We start from the raw sequence: 23290 nt of genomic DNA, 5'->3' as shown, positions 1-23290 counted from the left end.
TAAATGAGGTGTAGAAGAGAGCCTGTCTCTTTAAAAGCTGGTCCTTGGGCAGGTTGTGCTGTTGAGTGGGGAGGTGGATCCTTGCCTGTTTTTATTCTGCCTGATTTTTTCCAACAAGCATTTCTATCAACAAACCCTGCTTCTCCACCACTGCTCCTGAGCCACTGTGTCAGTCTACTGTGTGTATGTGTGAGTGTGTTTACTCCGAGAGTCACTCACTGTATAGTTAATATACATGTGTGTGTGTGTGTGTGTGTGTGAGGGAGAGAGTGAGAAGGAGAGAGTGAGTGAGTGTGGGGCACTTCAACACCTGAGGATTTCTGCATTCTACTGGTCAAGACCTCTCAGCACAGGTGTGCAACATCTGTTGTTACAGTGAGTGTTTATCTACTGAGCTTCCATTTTCTTGACTAGCAGCTTCTGCATTTTATATGTGTGATGTGCTGACATAACCTAAGTCAAGGTAAACAACAAGAACATAGAGTGTCCTATGAGTTCTATACTCTGTAGTTCTATACGCTGTAGATTTAGACATATCCGACATAATTATTTGCCACTAGCACTGGTTAGTGGTGTACTACCGTAATCATTATTCAGGGCCGCAGAAACATATTACAAATGTCAGTATGTCAGTTTAATTCATTTAAAAAATATTTTAAAAGTATGTGTCACACTAAAGTGCTGCAGTAGTTTTCATTTCTCCATTCCTGGGCAAACTGCAAAAAAACAAAGGAAAACTTTGTAAAGTTATGGGAAATAATGCATAATTTATAAGGTACTTTGTTTCACTCGTGTTGATATTTAGTTAAAAGTAAAAAAAAACGGTCATTGCAAGTTTTGGTGTATCACTAATTTCAAATATTAGGTGTGTATATATATATATATATATATATATATATATATATATATATATATATATATATATATATATATATATATATATATATATATATATATTTTATATTTTGGAAATTTTGCCTACTAGACCACTCCAATTTTAAATGTCACTAAAATACATATATTTATATATCAATGTAAAAGGAGAAATATTTGTCCATGTTCAAATAATATAATTGCCAGTTTCTATTTTCTAAAACATTCTAATGCAGTAAACCATAGGGAGAAAATTATTTTCTCTAAAACCATGGACCCAACAGGTTTGACACTTAATTAACACCCTCAGAACTGATCAGAACAAACGCTTAAACAATGCCAAACAGAATTTTCTGGCGTGAAGCATGTTAGTAGAGTCAGGAACATAGAACCAAGCAATGCTGATGAGAATACATGTTCCAAGCCATCCGTATACAGCCAAAGGTTTTTATTTCCCAGAGGAATGCAGAGATGGAGGCTGTCTGTGGAGAAAAATGGCTGATTGCTGTCAGACAGTTGCGAAAATAGGAAAAAACACCTCGCCAAGAATATCCCGACAGCCACTTCTACTCACACCTCGGCTGTTTCACAGTGACATCCTGACTCTGGCTATTGGTGTTAACTTTTGAGAATTTGACTTTGGGGTGTGTGTGTGTTCTGTCACATACAATCCCTAAACCACTGTTAGAGTGGTTAAAACTGATAGAACAGGTGCTATTAACAGAATCACTGAACTTGTGACACAACGTCAGAAATACAATAGGTGGAAATTATTCACGCATTACAAAGCTGCCAGTAGAGAGCAGGTTTGTGTGCACATTAGCGTGTATCTAGATTTAGTCCTATAATCAGAAAAATAAAAATGCTAAGAGGTTTTTAAAGAAATGTCACAGAAGAGCAACTTGCCTTCATTATCTTTCAGTAAAAGAAAGTGCAAATGTATTTTATTTTAAAGAGCCTCTACATACACTCCACAAAAGGTTCTTTAAGTACTGCCATTACGTTATATGTATATGTTAAGTTTATTTTTCCATTAAAATGATCTTTATATTCATGCATCTCCACATTTACACGTTTCTCTAAAGACCATCTAATGACAGGATCTTTAGGTAAAACAGTAGTGGCTTTTCTATGGCATCACACAAAGAAACATTAATGGCCACCTATATTTTGATTAGTGTAAGAGAACTCTTTTGGTGGTACTGAATGTATAAACATTAACAAGGTTCTTCACATTCACACAAATCATTTACAGACATATGCCTCTGAAAAAACATCTACATAATGGTTCATTGGGGAAATAAATGTAGTTCTAGGGAGTCAGGCTATGGACTCTTTCTTCAGCTTTTTTTAAAAAAAGATTGCAATGTTTTACAGCAGTTTATTCCAATTAAATGTTCATTTTTTTCCTTTAAACTTTCATAAAGTTCTCCACACTCTCTTTTCCTATTTAATCATTCTTTAAAGAAGTAGCCATTGAAAATAGTTGCTGGGAAACCGGAAGTAGTTTTTTTTGTGGCATTACTTTTAGTGCCACGCTGAGATTAAAGGGTGTTCTGGCATCAGCTGAGCTGTCTGCGCCTTTAAAGAATGAAGAAAGTGACTAATTCCAAAATGGTTACTCTCACTTCATTTTCATCACCCTACAAACGAGCACAGGCTAATTACACAAGGCTAAGTATAGCACCTAAGATAATCAATAGCTGAGTGACTGAGCTGTGAAGAAGATGAGAACAGATATATATAGCTTGTTTATTTTCACTAGCAGGTGTCTGTATGGGAGAGAGAGCAGAAAGTCTATCTGATAATTGACATGGCATCTCCAGCATCAAGGACAATAGACACCAGCTATGTACAGTTACGAGGAAAAGGCCTCCAGTTGTAGAAATTAAACAGCGTACAGGTTTTGGACACACTGCAAGAGACCAGGAGGAGCTCACTGACCAAAGTCTCATCAGCAGCATTAGGATAACAACAGAAAAAAAAAGCCTCAAACCAAAATGCAAATCAGAAATTGAAAACTGACTCTAATATACAACGGCAGCTTGTATATAAGGGGGCTAATCTTTTAAAACATACCTACTCCTGTCCTCTGTTTATGAGTTTATTAATAAGCTGTGACTTGGATGGCATCAAAACATGTATAAAAAATAAAGCAAGCAGCACAATGCTGTAGTCATGTCAAAAGAGAAACAAGGTGAGGAAGGAGTTGCGTGGTCTTGTTGTAAATGTCCACCATTAAAGATTCAAACACTTGTTTAAATTATTGAGAGACAGTCTGTTAGCTGTTCCATGGTCAGGTTTCTGCCTCTGTTTGATCTTCTGGGTATTGAGGAATCAGTCGGAATGAGCTCCTGACATTTCTTGTATCATGGCTTACGGGTGGAGATGCATTATAATTATTATAACCAGGAACTGGGAGAAATTGTGTTGACTCATTTATCACACAACTCCCACAAGAACATATAAGAAAAACAAAACTACTGTTTCAACTTGCCCAGATGACAAGTACAGTTAAGTGTACTGATTTTTATGTTGTTTGCATTTGATATCTATGGAACATTCTTTCCCCGGTTGTTTTTTCACTTGCCTGTATTAGCAAATATAGATATGTAATTTAGTTGTGTAACTATTAAACATTTCATTAGATATAAAAACAGTATGACCTGGACCCCTAGACATGTCACAGTCATTGATTTAGTAGCCATAAACCCAAGGGAGCACATCAAACTTGCTCTTTCTGGGTGGAGAATATGGCCCTTGCTCTCAGCCATCACTGTGCACAATACCAACCAATGCAGGTGTCTATTAGCTTATGTAACATAATTGGCTGTCGTCACTTTCCTCCAGAGGTGGTTGTTGTGTTACTGACAGTTCCAAAAGATGGTGCCACAGGCTTTGACTGTGCTGATTTTCAGTTTCTTGTTTTGGTAGAACGTTTCTGTAGGGGTAAGATTAATCCAGGAAGATGGATATTATGAGCTGAAGTCATCATACATCATCCCCAGCCTTGTGATTTGAAGGGACACCACAAAAATGGCAGGATGAACTTCACTCCAGCAGACAGTGGCTAAAAATTAGAAACATATGCATCACTATGAGGAACCTGCTGTGTGTGGACCACACATTGGAGAAAAACTGAAATGACTCTAAACTCATTTTTCACAAAGAAAAAAATGGATAACATGAAAATATTTCTCTCCATTATGTGAAGGCATTTATGTTCATTTTGATTAGGCCTTTTGAGTAGGCCAGTGACTAATTTTGTAGGGACTGCTAGGCCCAAGCATACCACTATCAGTGTTGTGTGGAAAGTGGACAAGCTATTGATTAAATTAGTTAATGCTGTAACAAATATAGGCACCGCCCTGACTGATATCTGATATCCAAGTTTCTGGAGCAGTGAAAGGGGCTTATATGCTATGTTCTTTATAATAATTTGATGTTTTCTTGTTGCATTTCAGATTGCCTCGCACCATGGTGCAGAAGGTGACTGTGACTTTACTTCTCTGGGCTAGCTGTGCTGTCCTCATCCCAAACTGTGCAGGCCAAGGTAAATATCTTCAGTTATCATGTGACAATAAAAACACATCTACTAAGCACCTGACTAGGAAAACACATCAACTAATGATGTGTGCTCCAAATGTATACTAATACTGAGATATAAAATATGCACCTTGTAAAATGGATGAAATGAAATATGTTATTGTGACAAAACCACAACATTGGGATTGGGTTGCATTCCCAAGTCACAATCCAAATGGTATCCATTTCTTTATCACAAACATCTCAAATAAAATCCAACGATGTGCTTGCTTAAAGTATTAATTGCCTCAGTCTGTTAATGAAAACTCTACTTTGACAGCTCTGATGTACAGCTTTCATGAGCAGTAGAATGTGATCCAGTATCTGACACTGGGAGGGGTGTCTGTGGGGTGGAGGGTATACCCTCATGGTGGATACATCTCATGAGAATTCAGCTGTGAAATTCCAGTCTGGGAAGAGAATGTTATTAATCTGTGCCTTGGTCATTAGGATGACTGGACAAGACATAATACATTATGACTGGAGGCATGTGCATCAGGGTGCAAGGGTCAAGCTAAGACGTCCCTAGCAAACTGCCTTTGAAAAGCTCTGACAGCTTTTGGATAATCTCGGCACCTTCTTGCATCTCCTGGGCTAAAGCTAGTGTGCAAAGTCCGAGCCAGGAGATAAGACCTGTTCCTGGCTAAATGTTTTTGTAGGGACCCAAACAGCTGAGCAGATGCTAGAATTGAATGAGCCTTAATTTCATTGGGATCTGCTGACAACTCCCTCAGGCCCAAGGTTCAGTTTCCAGCTCCTTCCTGGCCTGCTCCTGAAGCTTACATAGACAGGCTACTCTCATAGACTCTGCAGCATGTGGATCAGTAGCAAGCAAACTGCCTCTCCGGGGATCAAGATGAAGGAAACCAAACCTGCATGTTTCACTGGCACCAGGGTCCTGGCCACAGCCACAGGGGTGCAGGAGATCTAGGGTTGGATTTCATGGCTAGAGTAAATTTAGCTCTCTGTGGCTTGAACATGAAGCCTGACTGGATCTGCTGAGTGCAGTCCCCCAGAGGTGAGCGAGTAAGACTGCATCCCTTAGGACCCAGCAAGAGAGAGAGGAAATGAAGAGTGAAATACAGGCAGAGACAGCACCTATTTTTTTTTTATCAGTATAAAAGATGTCCAAACGCTCACTACATGGGACAGTATGTATAGGTTAGTGTAGGGAAATGGGTAACACTGCTGCCTTGCACAGAAGAGTATGGGATTTGATTCATAGTTTAGGCAGAAAAACCCTGCTATACCAGTAAATCCTTGGGTAAGACTCCTAACATCTGCATAAGCATCTACATCTTTAACTTGATTTGAAAAAATACAAGCTGCTCTGGATCAGACCATGTGCCTAATGCCATAAATGTTAATCTGAACACCTGAACAACCATTAATGACAACTGACGAAACAAAATTAATTTACCACTGATCAAATTTTGTAGGTTTAAATATTCCCAGTCCTACAGCAAAGGCACAACCTCTAGAAATAGGTAACAGAAGTAAAACTTAGTACCCTTCTGTGTCTTCTGGCAGTTTGTTGTTCCAGTTGGCTATAGTAGCACTATCTGTATAAGGCCACGTGTTCTGAGTCCCATTGTGGGACTGGGCCAGGATGGTATCCCTTCCTTGACTTCTCTGGCTTGTGAGGAGTCCTGCTGGAATGAAAGGCACACATGCTTGTGTCCAGTACTGGGTCATTGAGGGGAAAAAAGCTTTATCATTGCCTCATCTGTCAAACAACGTTATGAGATTTTGCAATTGAGACTAGAATGTTATGCTTAATTCAACACTGACATGGTACGGAATCATTGCCAATGATATTTCAGTAGTACATATAATGGAAAAAAGTAAAAGACAAATTGGCCAGCCATCTCCCATCTAAACATTCATTCATTATCTGTAAGCTCTTATCCAGTTCAGGGTCACGGTGGGTCCAGAGCCTACCTGGAATCATTGGGTGCAAGGCGGCAATTCAATTTGGACCTAATTAGACAGACCAAACAGCCCTAATTTCAACATTAAAATAAAGGCCATGAAGGACTGTCCAGATTTAGCCCAAAAAACAATGTTCATATGACATCCGTTGTTTGGATGCTTTTCAAAATTATCAGCTTTTTAGATGTGAAACACTTCATGGAAGTGTTATGTAAACTCATATACTCACTAACATACACACTCACTAATGTTTGCTCCAGGGGGCTATTTCTCACATCTATGGCATTTATAGAGCCTAGAGGTGAAATACACTGCTTCACATCAAAGACATCACAAGCCTGAGTTCAAACAAACCTACTGGGATTACTTTTTTTTCACATTTCCAAAATTCAGTCTTAGAAATTGGTCCCATAGATCAAGTTATCTTACTTGATCTGCTGCAAAGCACTGCAAAAGTGCAATGAATGTTCACTAGGGAGTCCTGCAATTTATAGCTTCATTTAAAGCCCATTCCATTAGAAATACAATGCAATTGTGTGTAGAACATGCAATTTTCTTACTGACATATTCAAAGGCATTTGAATTGATTTCAGCCAGTTATCACATGACAGCTGTAAATATAACTACATGAAGATAAAATAATTTGACATGGACGCAAACAGCAATGTATTTACTTTCTTTAAAGCTGCAATCAGCTTAAACCAATATTATTTAAAGTTTCTCTGTTTTTAATTGTTATTGTAAAAACTAAGGCTAAGACATCACACAAAAACTTTTCTCATCCAAGTCCATGGGGACACCACAAGGTTAGTGGATGTTAGGTTTGGACATTGGACACTGTGTCCACATATTAATTTATCAGTTCTGCAGACCCTTTACAGGTCAAATGCCAATATTTCCTGGCTTTCAGAAACTCTGAGATAAGCATTTTAAATATCAAAACACTCACAATCTTCCGATGACCATTAAGTCATAAAAAAGTAGCCATCCTGAGCACATGCTGTTTAGTTCTGTTATCGTACCTCCATTTACAACTAATCCACGGCTTTCCCAGCTGTCTGTATTCAGGAGATTACTCTTCCTATTGTTGCTCTGGATTGCTCCAACACTCTCAGATAACAGTTAGTACTTTTCAGCTGTTGCAGCGAAGGTGCAGGAAAGCCAGGCATGCATTGTTCAAGGTTCACTACGCTCCCACGAATACAGGTTTTACTGAGAGCCTGTTTAAATGGAAAATGCCTCCCATACCAGTCGTACTGAATGAGTGGGAGCTTACACACCAATGGAATGGCATTATGTCTCATACCAATTCCGATATTCATACAGAAATAGCCATGATATCCAAGAACTCGGTTAGAAATGAGATGGTGTTTCACCCATGCAGAAAACAAAGAGACCAACACATTACAAAAACATGACCTGACATGATCATAAAAATGTAGTTGAAAATAACAATGAATTGCGATTAAAAATTGTACATATCGTTTATTCATTCAATGCAACTATTGCCCTTTTCACACATAAATTCCAGAGAATTTCTAGAGGAACTCTGGAGTATCAGGTCACAGCAGCTCACAGCAGGAGATTTTCTCAGGGGCGCACTCGCAGTGAAAGATGAAACGCGTGCTTTATTCGTGTACAGAACGTGCAAGAGAAACTCCGGAATTTTTCCCACGCCATTCTCACATGCACTGACTCTGACTTTATCTGGAACATTTACTAGGGCTCGAGGAGGATAATGTCCAGGGAAGGTCTGGGACGAATGTTGCGAGTTGTCGCATTCACACATACAGCTCTTCTGGGTAAACACCGGAATATTTCTGAATTACCTTTCATGTGTGAAAAGGCTGTATGAAATATAAAAGGCTAAAAAAGATCAGATTAGGCAAATTAGCCTGTTTAGATTTGCTATCTTGCTTCCCATCAGTCAATAGCAAGTCAGATTATTTTTCCTTAAGCAAAACATTGGCAGCCACATTAAAAAAGTCAGCTAAAAATGTGCAAACAAGCAATTATGTAATACCTGTGATGGGCTGATTCACAAGGCAAATACTTCTTCTACCTACTGTAAACAGGAGTACACGCAAATCCATAATATTTTTAGACAATCAGTATAATCACTGCAAACACAGAATATATATATATATATATATATATATATATATATAAACATACAGTGCCCAAATAAAACTATGAATCTTAATCTATTACACACTCTGAAAATGTACAATAGATGGGCCAACAGAAAATGTTAAAATTAAAATCTCTTGCATTTATATTTCATTAAAAATTATAAACAGTTGTGGTTTTACTTGCAATGTTGCTGTTTTGTATTTAAATGGTTTTGGTTAGGACAGTGATGATAAAAAAGTTGCTGCCTTAAATATGACTATTCAGGAAAAGGTAAAATGTCTTACACTTATACGAAACATTATGCAACAACTCTCTGAACACCGGTGGGGAAGGGTTTTGGAAAACACTCTGGGGGTTGGATTTTGAATGATGGCGAATTCCAGCAGTGTTGAGACAAAGCTTGTACAGGTGGTAGCATGAGCACATTCCTGTGCTACCACAGCACACGCTCCCCTCGTGTCCAACCACACACACACACACACACACACACACACACACACACACACACACAATGCTCAAATAGACTCAACATGCACCCCACACCCACTGACATAGGATGTTTGTAAAAGACATAAAACAGCAAACCCACCAAACGTCATTCACTGGAAATGTGATTCATTTCTTATAATACAAATCCAGATCACAAATAGACTACTTGCATTTTCCATAACTACAAGGAAAACAAAGCAAACCATATTTTTGGAAGAGATATACATTTAGGAAAAATATTCCCCAGATAATATATATTTTTAGATCTAGATTTAATTTTCTTTCTAAAAATTAATCAGAAATGTTTGGTTCACTCAGGGTTGGACAATATGTAGCTAAAAGTGTGTGGACACCTGATCCTCCAACATTTGTTGTGAAAAGGGGGGTATTAACTGGTAGCTTGGCCCCTCTTCTGTAGCATCAGCTTATACCTTTCTGACAAGGGAGGATTTGATGGTATTCAAATATAAAAATATTTTTGAGATCAAAGTGACTAGTCCAACTCATCTAGAAAGTGTTAAATGGATTTTTTATTAGACCTAGTAATACAATAACTGTAATGTAAATTGAGAATATTTTTTCATTACTTAAAATTTTTGTACATCTCTGCTTTGAGCCTGTGAAACTGGCATTAAGAGTGAAAAAAACTGGACAGGTACTAATGCATTATCTTACATAGCCCACTGCTATGTCTTAAAGGAATACAATGAAAGAATAGGCTTTTGTCTCCTGAGCTCCCCCTACCTGCTGCTGAATGTAATTCACGTTTACAGGACTGTAGTGAAATCAAATCTCACACACACCTCTCTCCCTCACTCACTCAAACAAGAACAGCTCTCACTCTCTCTCTTTCTCACTCACTCAATGAGGGATGTTTACAAATGTAGCGAACGGCTCTGGGGCTCCAGCTGATTTGGAGCAGAGGGAATGTGTGTAATCAAATAAAATAATGTTGACTGCATGATAAAACCCATATATCACTCATAATACACACTGGACCATGTTATTAAAACTAATATGCTAAAAACCGAGCTAATCCAGCTAAAGTAAGCAGGCGCTAGCACTCGCCCTCTTTCATCAGTAACTCTCAAAAAGGACTATAACACTCACCTCAGCAAAGCTTGGGTTCCACCGACACAAAGTGTAACTTCAGTCATTTAATTCACATAGCAACTGGGGAAAAGCACTTATTACCAAAATCGATGTCTAACTTGAAAAAGTGAGCTAATCCGGGTATAGTTAGCAGCTGCAAACACTGCTCATTAACTCTCAAAAACATTATAACACTTTCGTCAACAAAATTATCACTAACTAGCAACGCAACACATGAAAAAAGGGCAACAAAAACTTACTGCACCAACTTGTGTCCTCATGTCTGTTTCAGCTCACTCTACTGTGTAAATTCAGTCCAGTATTTACTCAGTACGGCTGCACATTCTCTCTTTTTCTCTTCAAACTCTCTGCCATATAATGTCCGTACCAGGTATACCGAGCTAGATTCTTCTTGTAGCTAGGCAACCATCCACCTATGAGCTATGTTCCATTAAACGTTACCCATTTCTCGTGAGAGTCCTCGGCCCCATGATTCATTAGTTGCTTAGTGCAGTAAACCAGAAGAGGAACTGGTGTATCTGCCACAGAGGCTCTTTTCTCCCTATTACAGCTCAGTGGAACAATACAGTCGTTTAAAGCTGTAATGTTAAGGTAGAAATCTTACATAGTGTTCCTTTAAGGCTTTCAAACTGATTTCTGCCTGTGCAGAATAAAATTCAGAATAACGGATGCCTTTTAATGCGCCACTCAAGTGGACTAGTCTTTGGGTGAACTGTAATTATGAGCTTCCAACTGGGAAAACCACTCTGAGTTGTAATTACAGTTAAGTTGCAGGGAACTATGGCTGAATGTCTTCCTACTATGAGCAAGCTTAAAACTGTAAAATTTCCATTTTCAGAATTTATTATTAGATGAAATACCAAATATGAAATTGCTCTTAATTCATTGCTTTTACCTAGCAGGTGGATAATGACATGCAAGACGACTAACCATTTGCAAGTCAAAATTCAATGCCTGTGATTGATTTTTTTATTTTTAGCCAATCTAAATGAAATAATTCCAACTGTAGATGACAGGTGAAGTGATTATATGCAGAATCATATGCAGACATCATACATGCATGCATGGCATATCATTTCCTGTAAACATTACCACAATTACAAGAAGTTCAGACAGGGTCTGAATTTCAAATCCTGAATTTCCTAATTTATGAAAGTGGTATAAGTCAATAAACTATGACTTACACAATTTGTGCTTTTAATGTTGAACAGTTTCATTGCACTAAAAGGTGCAATGAAACTGTGCGGAGTGGGGAATTCAAATGAAATGAGGGAAAGAAGGAAAAAAAAGTGAAATGAGCAACATTGCAATTTATCAAAATTTTCAATCAGTGTGCTTGCATTTTTAATTTCTGTAATATTACAGCAGGCCTAGGAAAACACTTCTGTGCATTAACTATTTTTTATTATTACATATCTTAATCTTTTAAAGCTATTCTAAAACAAAACGATGAATAAATATTGTGTAAACACACCTCTTACTAAATGCACACATGCTCAGAACATATTCTGTATGACTGGGTATGTAATTAAACACAAGCGTTTATTATCTGATGAAAAATATATTTCATATTGGCCTCTGGCTGAAGTATATACATTTTCCATTCCTATCGAACGGTAACAGAACCATTGTTAAGAAAATGTTGGAGCCATCATCTTTTCTGAGTCAAACTTTTCCAAAGGAGTTTACTTAGGACAAATCTCCATGTTTTGTTTGTCCACAATCTGCTAAATACTTATACACACAAACAATGGGCCTCATTCATGAAACCTTCATAAAAACACAAGCAAACTGCACGGAATTTACAAGGAAATGGACATTTCTGAAAACATTCTGGCAGATTCATGAACACCGCATAAACACCAGATTATTTTTAGCAGAACGTGTGTATGTTAGTGAATACCAAATGTTCGCAAATTGGGAGGGCATGCACGTTTCTTTATATTTAACATACCATTACCATAATCTCCGCCCATGAATTTCAAATGACTGCCATATAAAAGATGCACTCAAAGTGGAATCGCAATTGTTCTGAGGAGATATTGACATTTTATTGAAGTGCAATAAAATCGGCACCTTTTATTTTCGTTCAATCTATACTTGTTAGGGGAACTTACAGTGAGGCATTAGACGGATTACGCTGCCTAAAGGCTGAGTTACACAGTACTGTGCAAACGTTTTTAGCACCTGAGAAAATCAGATTTAAGAATTTATCTGAGCAGAGTTTATTTGCTTAAAAAAAAAAAAACTAATATTAGAATTAGATACAAATCACATTAATCCAGTAAGTGTGATAATTTGCTTGAATGTATTGGTTTAACCCTTTCCACATTTCTCCTCATTACAGTCCAGTATTATTTCAGGTTTTTATCCAATACCTATTTTTCATGGTTTATTTTTTTATTTTTTAAATATTTAATTATATTAAATCAAGTTTGTTGTTGATTTAACAAATCCATATGATCAAGGAGAGCATCTGGAAACAAACTTTGTTCTTCACACTCGCTCACAAATAAGTTATTTCTAAGTTATTTAGAAGATACATTTGCTTTAAATGGTGATAATTTTAGGGGCCTAAGACATTTGCACAGTATTTCAAGTTCACTGCAGTTTGTCCTGCCCGGTTCTGCTAAGGAAAGCTGCATGGAATCTTAAGAGGTTTATTACACAAGCTTCTTTTATGATTTTGGGCCATTTGAATGTCTCTATAGTCTCTCATAGAGTGGTAAATGCCTGTGGATTCTTTCCAGAGTTAGAAGAGCTCCTTTGAATGTGTTCGTTATTAATGAAGCAAGTTATCAGAGGTGCACAACCGCGCACAGTGACATGACGTGGGCAAAACGCTCCAGTTTTCAAGGAGCCAAGCACAGACAGTGCCTGAACAGATTCGGGAACAGCACAGGATCTGTCGGGACTGCTCAAAGCTGGCTATAAAATGTGCCACAACAGAATGCATCTCTATAGATAACTAAACTGCTAGTCATCACTTTTCGCTAATAAACCATAAACCTGTATCGTCTCCAAAGAAAAGTGCTGTGCAGAGCTGTGTGTTAAATCCAACAGCAGCGCAACATGAGCCATTTAAATTAGAGACACTAAAAACTGTACTTCGTTCTGCTCACGTTTCATGAATGAGGCCAGATATGTTCAAATATATTCATACAACCCATCTAATTACTGAATGTGCACTCATTGCAGATACAGGTGTACAGTTGCACACTAACTGCTTTATAACAAACACAAAGACACAGCAAAAAGAATGAATCACCTAGATGCATGATTTGTCACTTTATGCCAAGCCTCAGATAGACAAGCATAAAGGCTCTTAGAACTGGAGCAGTGGAACTGCATACTTTAAAATGATACAGCACGATCCAGTACCTCTGGGATTAACTTGAGTGGTATTTATAATCTGGAACTAATCAACACACACAAATAATTAACCTCACTAATGGTCTTGTGTGGCAGAATGTAATCAAATCCTCATAGAAATGTACCAAAATCTAAATCTAAATTCTTGCCAGATAAGTAATGGAAAGTTCAGCAGCAAAAAGATGACAAATTCCCTATTAACACCCTTTTTTTCAGAAGGAATACTGGGTGCAGATTTCATGTATTCCAAGTTGAGGACAGAGGTGTGGTTATATAATTGTGTGGGATACGTTACCTTTACACACACAGTTACAATAAACACTGATGCCAAAAGCAATTGGAAGCTAATGAGTTGGTCTGCCAAGGGCTCTTCCAAAGTATCTCTCAATGGTAGCTTGTCAAAACAAATTAACCACCTGACCACAGCTGTCTGTGTGGAGCCTCATGACCAGCTGTTGGCTGACTGCAGACACTATGCAATGTGCCACACAAGCTGTTGAAAAGGAACACCATGCACACGAGTGCTGCTGGTCACATATTTTGAGGGGTCAGAGTTCATCACACTGGAATGTGTGGACTACATCACCAACACAATTACTAGACTACGGCACATCGGGAGGACTGCTCAATTGTTAAACTTATAGATCATTTTTTCGGAGATATTAAAATAAATAGTGTGTCAAAAAATAACAACTCTTACCCATAAAACAGAGATATTGCACAAAGCACAATTTCTCAGGTTAGCCAGATAACTCATGCCCAAAATTAAGATTGTCCAGTAAGAAGGGCTGAGGGACATTTGTTAACTGTGTACTGGATAACAAAGTAATCCAGCACTGCAAAATACCGCTGATGAAAGCAATGTATACAATAACATCATAAATTAAATCCTGATTAATTAGAGAGATTTTGTCATATTTACACATAAATGTCCTATGTCTAAACATGAATGCAAATGTGAATACAAGTATAAAATATGTGAAAAGTTTCACTCAACGTTGGCTTGTGTAAAGACATTTCCTTTAGTGACTGTATAGCAAACAAATCTGAAAGCATCATGTTGTGTTCTTCCACAGAAACATTTCCAACTCCTGCTGTGAACTGCTCATGTGAACTTGGCCATGGGAAGTGTGCTGAAGATGGCGAATGCAGGTCAGTGGACAACAAGCCAAGCCGTATTCAGTGCCATTAACAGTTTCATGAACAACTCATAAGATACAGTATACGCACAAAAGTATTGGGACACACCTCCTAATCATTGAATTGTGGTGATTCATTCAGCTCCATGAACCTCGATTGGATTATTGCAATTATACCACAGTTTGTTATCAATGTTTATTTTTAGGTTTTAAGAAAAAGAGGACCAAAACAAGAGCAAAGAGAAACCAGGCAATCCTAGTTTTGCCGGACCACCATTAGCAATATAGCCATTGTCACAGAGGTGTTTTTCTGGTATTTCAGAAACAGGAAAACCCAAAATACATACCCTTGTCTTTGGAAGATCTGGAGAACCTTTGGTGCTTCATATCAATGTCTTTGTTTACAATAATAACAAATAATAAACTATAAAAAAAAAAAAAAACTTCAGTTGCTGACAGTGTGTGTATGATCATGGTAAGGCCTGTTATTTTCTGTTCATACAAAGCTACAAAACTGAAGGAGTGTTGAGAAGACATTAAAGCAACTCGTTTACCAGAAAGCAACAAGAAAACATTTTAACATTTAACATTTCTAAAACCAAGCACCTTAACATTTTAACAACCAAGTAATCTATACTTGATAAAGGAACAGGGCATCGCTGGGAATTTGATATTTATGTAGCTACTGACTTACATTTCTATAAGGGTCTGAGTGATAAAACTGTGCCTCGTTTATTTTGAGTAAAACCTCGCTCTGATGTTCTGGCTTTAATAATCCCGAGATTCTGTCCGCTTTTGTGTAAAGTTGAACAAAAAGCTGTGCAGGTGTAATTTACTCTTTAGAAAGTCAGTAGCGGTGAGATGTGTCCGTGTATTCGTGTCGTTATAGGGACAGACAAGATAACTTTGTTTGTTAAATATATAGTAGAAAACAAAAGGCTGTGTCACAGAAACATTCTCCAAACATAAAGAAGAGACTATGATAAATATTACCTCAACAACGTTCAACACATTTGTGTTCGAGGCTCCAGTAAAACACTGAGCTCCTCACCACGGTGGATGGTGGACCTACAGCGCTGAAGCAACGAGTGTGTGTCCCAATTCAGCTCTCAATTCTTTGACCCCTTGAACACTTCAACCCTCACGCCTTCTGCTAACCTTTCTACAACTTCATCAAAGTGAACATTTTAATGAAGGATTTAGGGCTTATGGCAAGAAATTGGACGGGGGAAAGCCTGCAGACAGCAAAATCCTGTACATTTTTGGTGATTTAGAAATCCCTGCCAGATGCATTTTTTAGGTCCCAAAAAGAGTACTTGTCTGGGGAAAAGAGGGCATTTGATTACTGAACTGGTACGTAAAATATGGCTGAACTAACAACAGATGCTGTAGTGGCACCATATTAAGTTCTCTCTGTGAAATACAGCTGAATTAACAGTTCCTACTCATGCATGCGCATTTCAACCTTAGGTGTCAGTCAGTCAGTCAGCGTAAATGCCTCTTTTGGCTGGCCTGGTAAACGGTTTGGCCCAAAAAAATAAAATAAATAAATAAATAAATAAATAAAAGTAAAATAAAAATAAAAATAAAAATCAACCTTCTGCGAGGTTAAAATATTTCTATTCGGTTACACATTCCTTTTTGCCATTTTCAACAAACTTTAGCTGCCAAAGCTGCATTTTTCAGAGCTGCTCTCAGACTAAATCAGCAGTAGCGTGAGAGCCAGAGATAACTGGATAGTCAAAAAAAGGTCATGGTCAAGGTCGTTTTATTTATTACATTGCAATTTTTGTTTATTCCAAATCAGAAATTGGATAAATGGTCCACTGTTCTGTAAGTTCTGCCATCTTTGCTAGGTTACTTGTACTTTGTGGAGTAATACCAGAAGAGCTTCTGTCAGAGCGACATTATTGGGCAATATTGGCACTCCTGGAATGTCTCTCAGCCAATCACATTGCTGGATCAAAACTAACTGCGTTAAAATTGCATACGCCTGCCATAATTTCCATTTTCTCCTAGATTTATAACAAAATATTTGGCTTAAATAAGTTTATTCCCTCTGAAAAAGAAAAGAAATCCACGAGAGACCATGAGTGCAGGTATATTCAGAGTCTAATGAGATAATATAAGGAAAAAGTTCAGCATATGAAATGAGGAAATTATTACCAATGTAATAAACAAATACAACCATATGAGGATTATTTGGGCTGTAAATTTCCCTTCAGTAGTAAAGGATCAGATTAAAGGGAACACTATCAAACCAACTAATTATACTGTAGTGAGATGCAGAGCAAAACATGCCATTGGATAACAGCACTGACATTGCAACATGCAAAACTGTAGAGAGCATTTAGACTGCAAAGAACTCAAGCAGTTACTGTTTATAAGCCTATAATGAGGTTGGGGTACAATATGAGGTTGGAGTTGTAATCCACACGAGAAGGATATTTGGTCAGTAGGCGCCGACTGCAGTCATTAAGCTCAAGTGGAGAAATTAGCTGCTCTTAGTCCTGCCATTACTGGTTGCCTCATTACCACCAAATTGATGACCTTTTTCTTACTTTTTATTTTACACAGTTTTAACTCAATTGTAATTATTGCAAATCCCACCCACTTGTACATCCACAATGACACAATGGGGTGGGGGGGGGGGTAGCTGTCATAGTAAGAAGAAAACATTTGTTGTTGTTTTTTCCACATAATTTTAAAATAGCATTTGATGAATGAATGAATATAAAATGTAAAGATTCACTAATTATCAATCTATTCTATTACATTACTTTACATTAGTGGTTTTGAGATGAGAGTTTTGGGTCAGACAGTGACAACTAGCTTCTTTCCAAACTGCTGCCAATTTAACATCACTGGATATCTCCCAATGCATGAGGGAGAACAATATTTTCACAGCTTCTATGGTAGCCAACAGATGGCCACATTATATCACAATACACAACAACACACTTTTGTATCATTTTATAGATATGGCCTGTAGTAGCCAATACACCGACTTTAATTACAAAAAAATCGATTTAGTTCAGTGCAATGTGTGAAACAGTCATTGTAATTGATTGTACTCGTACCATTTAATAAGACACTAATAGCTCTATTTGACTCCTAAATTTTATAAAGCAACAGAAAAAGTGATCATCAGGATATACACAATTATGAAAATGTGTTCAAATATTGTGATGTACATATAATCCACAATAAATACCAACAAGCTGAGTTTGACATTGTTTGGCAGATGTGAGCCGGGATGGGGAGGGCCTTTCTGTGCTGACTGCGTGCGGATGCCAGGCTGTGTCCATGGCTCATGCCACCAGCCCTGGCAGTGCACCTGTGAGGATGGCTGGACAGGCCGTTTCTGCGACAAAGGTATTAGATTAATGTTACACTATATGGATTTTCAAGCTTCAAACTATACTTAGACTTAATGCACTTTATTCCTCTTTATTCTTTACACATCCAGATGTCCATGTGTGCGAAAGAGAGCGACCATGTCAGAATAATGGAACCTGTTTTTTAACGGAATCGGGAGAGTACAACTGCCTGTGTCCTGAAGGCTTTCATGGGAAGAACTGTGAGTTAAAGACAGGGCCGTGCCATAAAACCAAGTGAGTGTTATTACTTTTTTTGGAAATCATCCATACTCATTACCTTAACAAATCTGTCCGTTCATTATTTAGTTAGATATGGACCATTATCTGTCGAAGTGGCCAGCGCTTATTTCTAATCCCTCCAGGAATTTGCATTCACAAAATGATGCAAATTCAAGAAGTCTGCACACTTTCGGCTAGGGCTTCAAATACTGCACAATCATTAAATTATTTACTGATTATTTAATGTTACTGCTCTCTGGATGTTGTAATAATAAAATGACTGTAGAAAATAGAAAGGTAGGTTGAGTTTGCACAAATCTGTTTTGAATTAGATTCCCAAAAATCTTCAGATATATAATTATTTATGATAATTCAAGAGCCTGTGTGTTTCCTTAAATGCCTTTTCTTCATTCCTGCTCTATTGCTGCAACAACCCAGCAATAGATATGAGCATGCTCACTGGCACAAGCAGTGCAACAGCCTGGTCAATTCTGCAGCCTCTGGAGAGCAATCATGTAATTCAATGGGCTCATTACTGGCCCCGTAAGAGCTCGCTAATACTAACAGACTGCAGCCTGGCCCCTACTGTTCTCCCCAAGTGGACCAAAACTGATGAACTGAGTGGTTTCCAGGGAAACCACAGTCACAGGGAGGATGAGGTGTTGCAAACTACTGGAGGAACATATTTAATATTAGAATGGCATGTGATTCATGAGTAGTTACTAAACGCAAATGAATAACATCATGTTGATTTGCTAAAGAGATAAAAGCTCATTTGTGCTTGTCTTGTTTTACAAATGCAATCAGACTTCCTCTTCTGTGATTAAATGGGCCTGTTCGGTACTTGTTTTGATGTATCTCAGGTCCCCTTGTAAGAATGGAGGTCTCTGTGAGGATTTGGGTGGCTATGCACGAGAGCTCTCCTGCCGATGTCTGGTGGGTTTCACGGGATCTCGCTGTGAAACCAACATGGACGACTGTCTGATGCGTCCCTGTGCCAACGGTGCCACCTGTCAGGATGGAGTGAACCGCTTTTGGTGCTTGTGTCCCGCTGGTTTCACGGGTCGTTTCTGCACTGTCAACCTGGACGACTGCATCAGTCAGCCCTGCCTTAACGGAGGCCGTTGCATAGATCGTGTTAATGCCTTCCACTGCCAGTGTCCCCACGGTTACACTGGACGAACTTGTGAAGTTCCGCTGAGGGTCAAGGTGCCCCAAACGCAAGCTCCGCATAGGGACTTTGGCTTGGGAGAGGGAGGTGCTGCACTGAATGGGTTTACCTCGAATAAGCCGGATACTCCCACATTAGGAAACCGCTCAAAGGGGATTACAAGCAGTGGGGGAGAGGACCGTTTGTTGAAGATCTCTGTGAAGGAAGTGGTGACCCAGAATGCAGTGTCAGGACTCTCTGAAGAGCAGCTCATAACCGTGCTGGTACTGGGGGGTCTGACTCTGGCTGTTGTGGCACTTACAGCTGGGCTGGTGCTGCGAGGACACTGTCAGGCCTTCTGTGCCTGTAGCCAGTGCAGAACAGCAGCCTCACAACAACAGTCATTCCAGCAATGCTGCACGCAGCAGCACCACCTGGTTTCCACTCAGCAGGACTGCAAGATCAGCTTCCTCCATGCCCCAGCTCCTCCTCCTGAGCTGGAGAAGAAAAGACTAAACACAGAGGTCATATGAAGCCAGTCCTTCCACGTGAGTGCTAGGAAATAAGACAAAGGCTGCTTGATTTCTCTTACTGAAGATGAAGATCAAGATTAAGGTCAAGATCAGGATCAAGAAGAAAACTATCATTCGTACCATATACAAGCATATAGTATATGTGACAAAAAAGTGGGACATGATTCTGTTCCTGACCAAAATGGCCTGCTCTGTAGGCAGTCAATCACCAAGTGAAGGAGAAGATTGGAGGGTACTGGTCAACTTTTCAGATTACAAGCAATCCTTGAGTGACTACAAATAAGAAGCTCTCCTCAGAAACAAGGGAATAGCACTTGAGTGACCATCATTGACTCAGAGTTGCAATGAGTGGAGCACACAACAAGTGTATGGAAGCATAAGGACTCTGGGTACCTTTTTATGACAGGTTTATCCAAATGGACCCAGGACTACAATTAATCAAAATGTTGTACCATTTATACAAAAAACTTGTACAACCTTAGTATTAACAAAGATATTAATGTCAAGCTGTTAATTAATTTAATTTTTAATAACTGTATTTGACACAAAGTGATTGTGAAGAATTATACAGACAACCTTTTTATTTTGTCCAAAATATAGAATATTCTCTTTTGGAAAAAATTATGATGAAATATTGGGATGATTTATAAATGTACAAATGCAAATGTGGTTTTTGTACAAATAACGTAAGATGTATTTTCAGTGTCACTGTTAATGTGGCAACTTTTATTCAGTACTCTCTTAAGATAAAAGCACAGGAAAGCTTGTGAAAATGTCCACTGATGCAGTGATTAACAGTATTTAAATGTAAATCTAATTTATTTCTGTAATTTATTGGTATAATGTGTATATTGCTATATGTATTTTTGATACAGACTTGAGTGTTTTACAAATGTAAACTGAGGAATAATTTAATTTTCTTGTTTCAAAATGAAAGCAATACAGTGGCCCCAAAAGTATATGGAAACGTTAATGATGGGTTAGTATTATACAAACTGTTTAACAAAAACTATTTGTGTGGAGTGACACTGGAGAACAATTCCAACCAGACTGCATTATTAAGTGCTATAAAGTGCCCTTGGTTGAAAAGTCCAAGACTGCTGCAGTTTTTCTCAGAATAGTGTCATAAGCTTGTGTTTATTGGAGGGATCATGATCTTTGAAGTGTAAAACCAGAGGAGTCTGCTGTGTGTAAATCTGTAAAGAGACTGCTCATAGAGTAAAGAACTAATACAAGAGCCACATTTTGAAAGCATATTTAGCCAAAAAGAGAATTACAGTCTTGAGGTTTGTGAATAAAATAAATGCCATTTTTGTTTCATAGCACAATGAACATCATTCATGTCACTGCCAGAATACAACTTCATCCAAAAGGTAAATGTACAGAAAGAGTAAACAATATTCTTAATTTGTATTGGAAGTTAACGCAACATTATTTTCCAACTAAATTTCAGTAGGCCCATTTATTTAGGTTTAAAAGATTTATACAAGGGATGACATAAAAAAATTAATGAATGAAAAACAGGTTTAAGGTCGTTTGTGTAACAAAGGCAATATATTTTTAAGTGCTATTTTCAAATACTTTTTGGGGCCGTTGTACATCAGAAAATAAAGAAATAAAAATGCAAGATAATTGGTTACTTTTCATTACAAAAAAACACAATGCAAGCAAGTCTTTTATAGTCATAATATAATTGTCTTTGTTCTCATATTCCTCTGTGGTAAGAGACTGACAGAGGGACATGACTTACACATTTAAATAGAAACTTAAAATGAGCTTGAATGTAGTGTCTCAGCAATGTGACAAAGAAGAGGGCAACCTCAAAGCAGCAGTAGGCTTCATTTACATTCAACAGTTTCCTTAAAGAGATTCAGATCACAAGCAAATTGGGCATTTATCTCAAAGTATCAAAAGACTGACTGACATCAGACAAGTTCTGGCAGGAAAACAACAGGGATTCTGTATCAGCCATGCAATTACAGTCACACAGTTAAAGTTTATGTAAGAATATGACTAAAGCAGTTACTTTGGAATATTTTTTATTTCTTTTACTTTAGCAGGAATGCAAAGCCACCCAAAATCAAATGATTACCAAAAGCAGAAAGCCTACCCTTCCTGTGTATGTGGTTTGTCCCTATTACTGTTCCTTCTTGCCTCAGAATCTGCCTAATCATTACTTGCTAGGAATGAACTGGGGTCTCGTCCCACCCTGACACTAAATATCCCACACAGGAAGTGAGCACGGAGCCCAGGAATAAACTGAAACTGGAGTCCACATTAGCTGCTGATAGAACTACTAGTATCAGTCACTCACAGAGCATGACAGTATGGCACGCGCACACACACACACACACACACTGCACTGTCCCTGAGGATATCCTGCCTCATATTCAATTTATAATTTAATTTTGAAGTAATATATATATACACTCGGTAAATTATATAAGCTACACATAAGCGTACAAAATAAAACTGGTTTGTGTGTCCTCTGAAAGTAAAACATGTTGCCAAGTCGTCTTCCTTTCTATCTTTGCTTAATATACTGTAGCATACTATTTAAGCACTTCAGAATCATGTATTGTAAAAACCTAAAGAATGCCTAAGCAGGACTGTAACAACTAACAGACAACTAACATTAAAGATTTATTATAAAAAAAATAGTTGGTAATTATCTATCATCAATTAATTGTTATTTTGTTTATTCCATTTTACATAATCTGTATTTATACACACACATTTACTTCCACGCCATGAGGGAGCAGCAGACCAGGGCTAACTGTCACCCTCTGTGCTCCTAATGCTTCTTTCTCAACTGAGGACTACACCAGACACTAAAAGTGGCTACAAGTGGATGTGCCCTGATTAGTCCAACTTTTGTATTTTATTTACTGCCTAAGGGTCTCTTCTCTATATCAGTCAACATAGTTTTAAGAAAGAGAGCCAGCCTTTGCCCAGAACATGTAACCTGTTCACATTTTTGCTCTGTAAAGAAAACTCCTCTACAAAAGGAAGGAGTGGGTCAGTTGGCAAGTGCCAATTCGGCTGCGATTTCAATTATAAAAATGATATTTAGTTGCAGCCTTATGTCTTGTGTTTTTGATGCCTCTACGGAGAGTGCTTTCAAATTGCTTGTTAAAACTGTGATCTCTCCTGAGATTAACTGCCTTTATAACTTAAGTTTATCAAATGCTATTCATCAAAATATGTGTACTACAAATTGCTTCTGTATGGCCAGTGGGGTGACTCTGCGTGTGTGTGTGTGTGTGTGTTTGTGTGTGTGTATATCCATGTTTCTGCTAAATTATTTACTTTATATTTTATTAAAATATTTCATTCTTATTACAGACCATTCTTCAGGAAAGAGCATATTAA

The 23290-nt window shown here is 38.0% G+C and overlaps 2 protein-coding genes across 3 annotated transcripts in view; one reads left to right on the top strand and one right to left on the bottom strand.

Annotated features, from left to right (window-relative positions):
* The window catches only part of dnph1 (2'-deoxynucleoside 5'-phosphate N-hydrolase 1), a 56722-nt gene that overhangs the window by 29839 nt on the left and 3593 nt on the right, over positions 1-23290 (bottom strand). The window contains exon 5 of one of the 2 annotated variants that reach the window (XM_066679808.1): positions 653-716. The exons of the other annotated variant lie outside the window; for it this stretch is intronic. Within the exon in view, the coding sequence (XP_066535905.1) occupies positions 694-716 (23 nt within the window). The 3' untranslated portion in view covers positions 653-693. Of the gene's footprint in view, positions 1-652; positions 717-23290 lie in introns of those variants that run through there. 2 annotated transcript variants of the gene reach the window in all.
* On the top strand, positions 266-23102 carry dlk2 (delta-like 2 homolog (Drosophila)). The gene is made up of 6 exons (XM_066679805.1): positions 266-375; positions 4338-4426; positions 14574-14649; positions 17881-18011; positions 18106-18250; positions 19099-23102. The coding sequence occupies exons 2-6, from the start codon at positions 4351-4353 to the stop codon at positions 19916-19918; spliced, it is 1248 nt and encodes a 415-aa protein (XP_066535902.1). The 5' UTR covers positions 266-375; positions 4338-4350; the 3' UTR covers positions 19919-23102.

This window comes from Hoplias malabaricus, chromosome 8 (assembly GCF_029633855.1).
Source record: "Hoplias malabaricus isolate fHopMal1 chromosome 8, fHopMal1.hap1, whole genome shotgun sequence".
Taxonomy (NCBI): Eukaryota; Metazoa; Chordata; class Actinopteri; order Characiformes; family Erythrinidae; genus Hoplias; species Hoplias malabaricus.
Note: the sequence above shows the minus strand (reverse complement) of the source record. Positions and strands in the feature narration are given on the sequence as shown.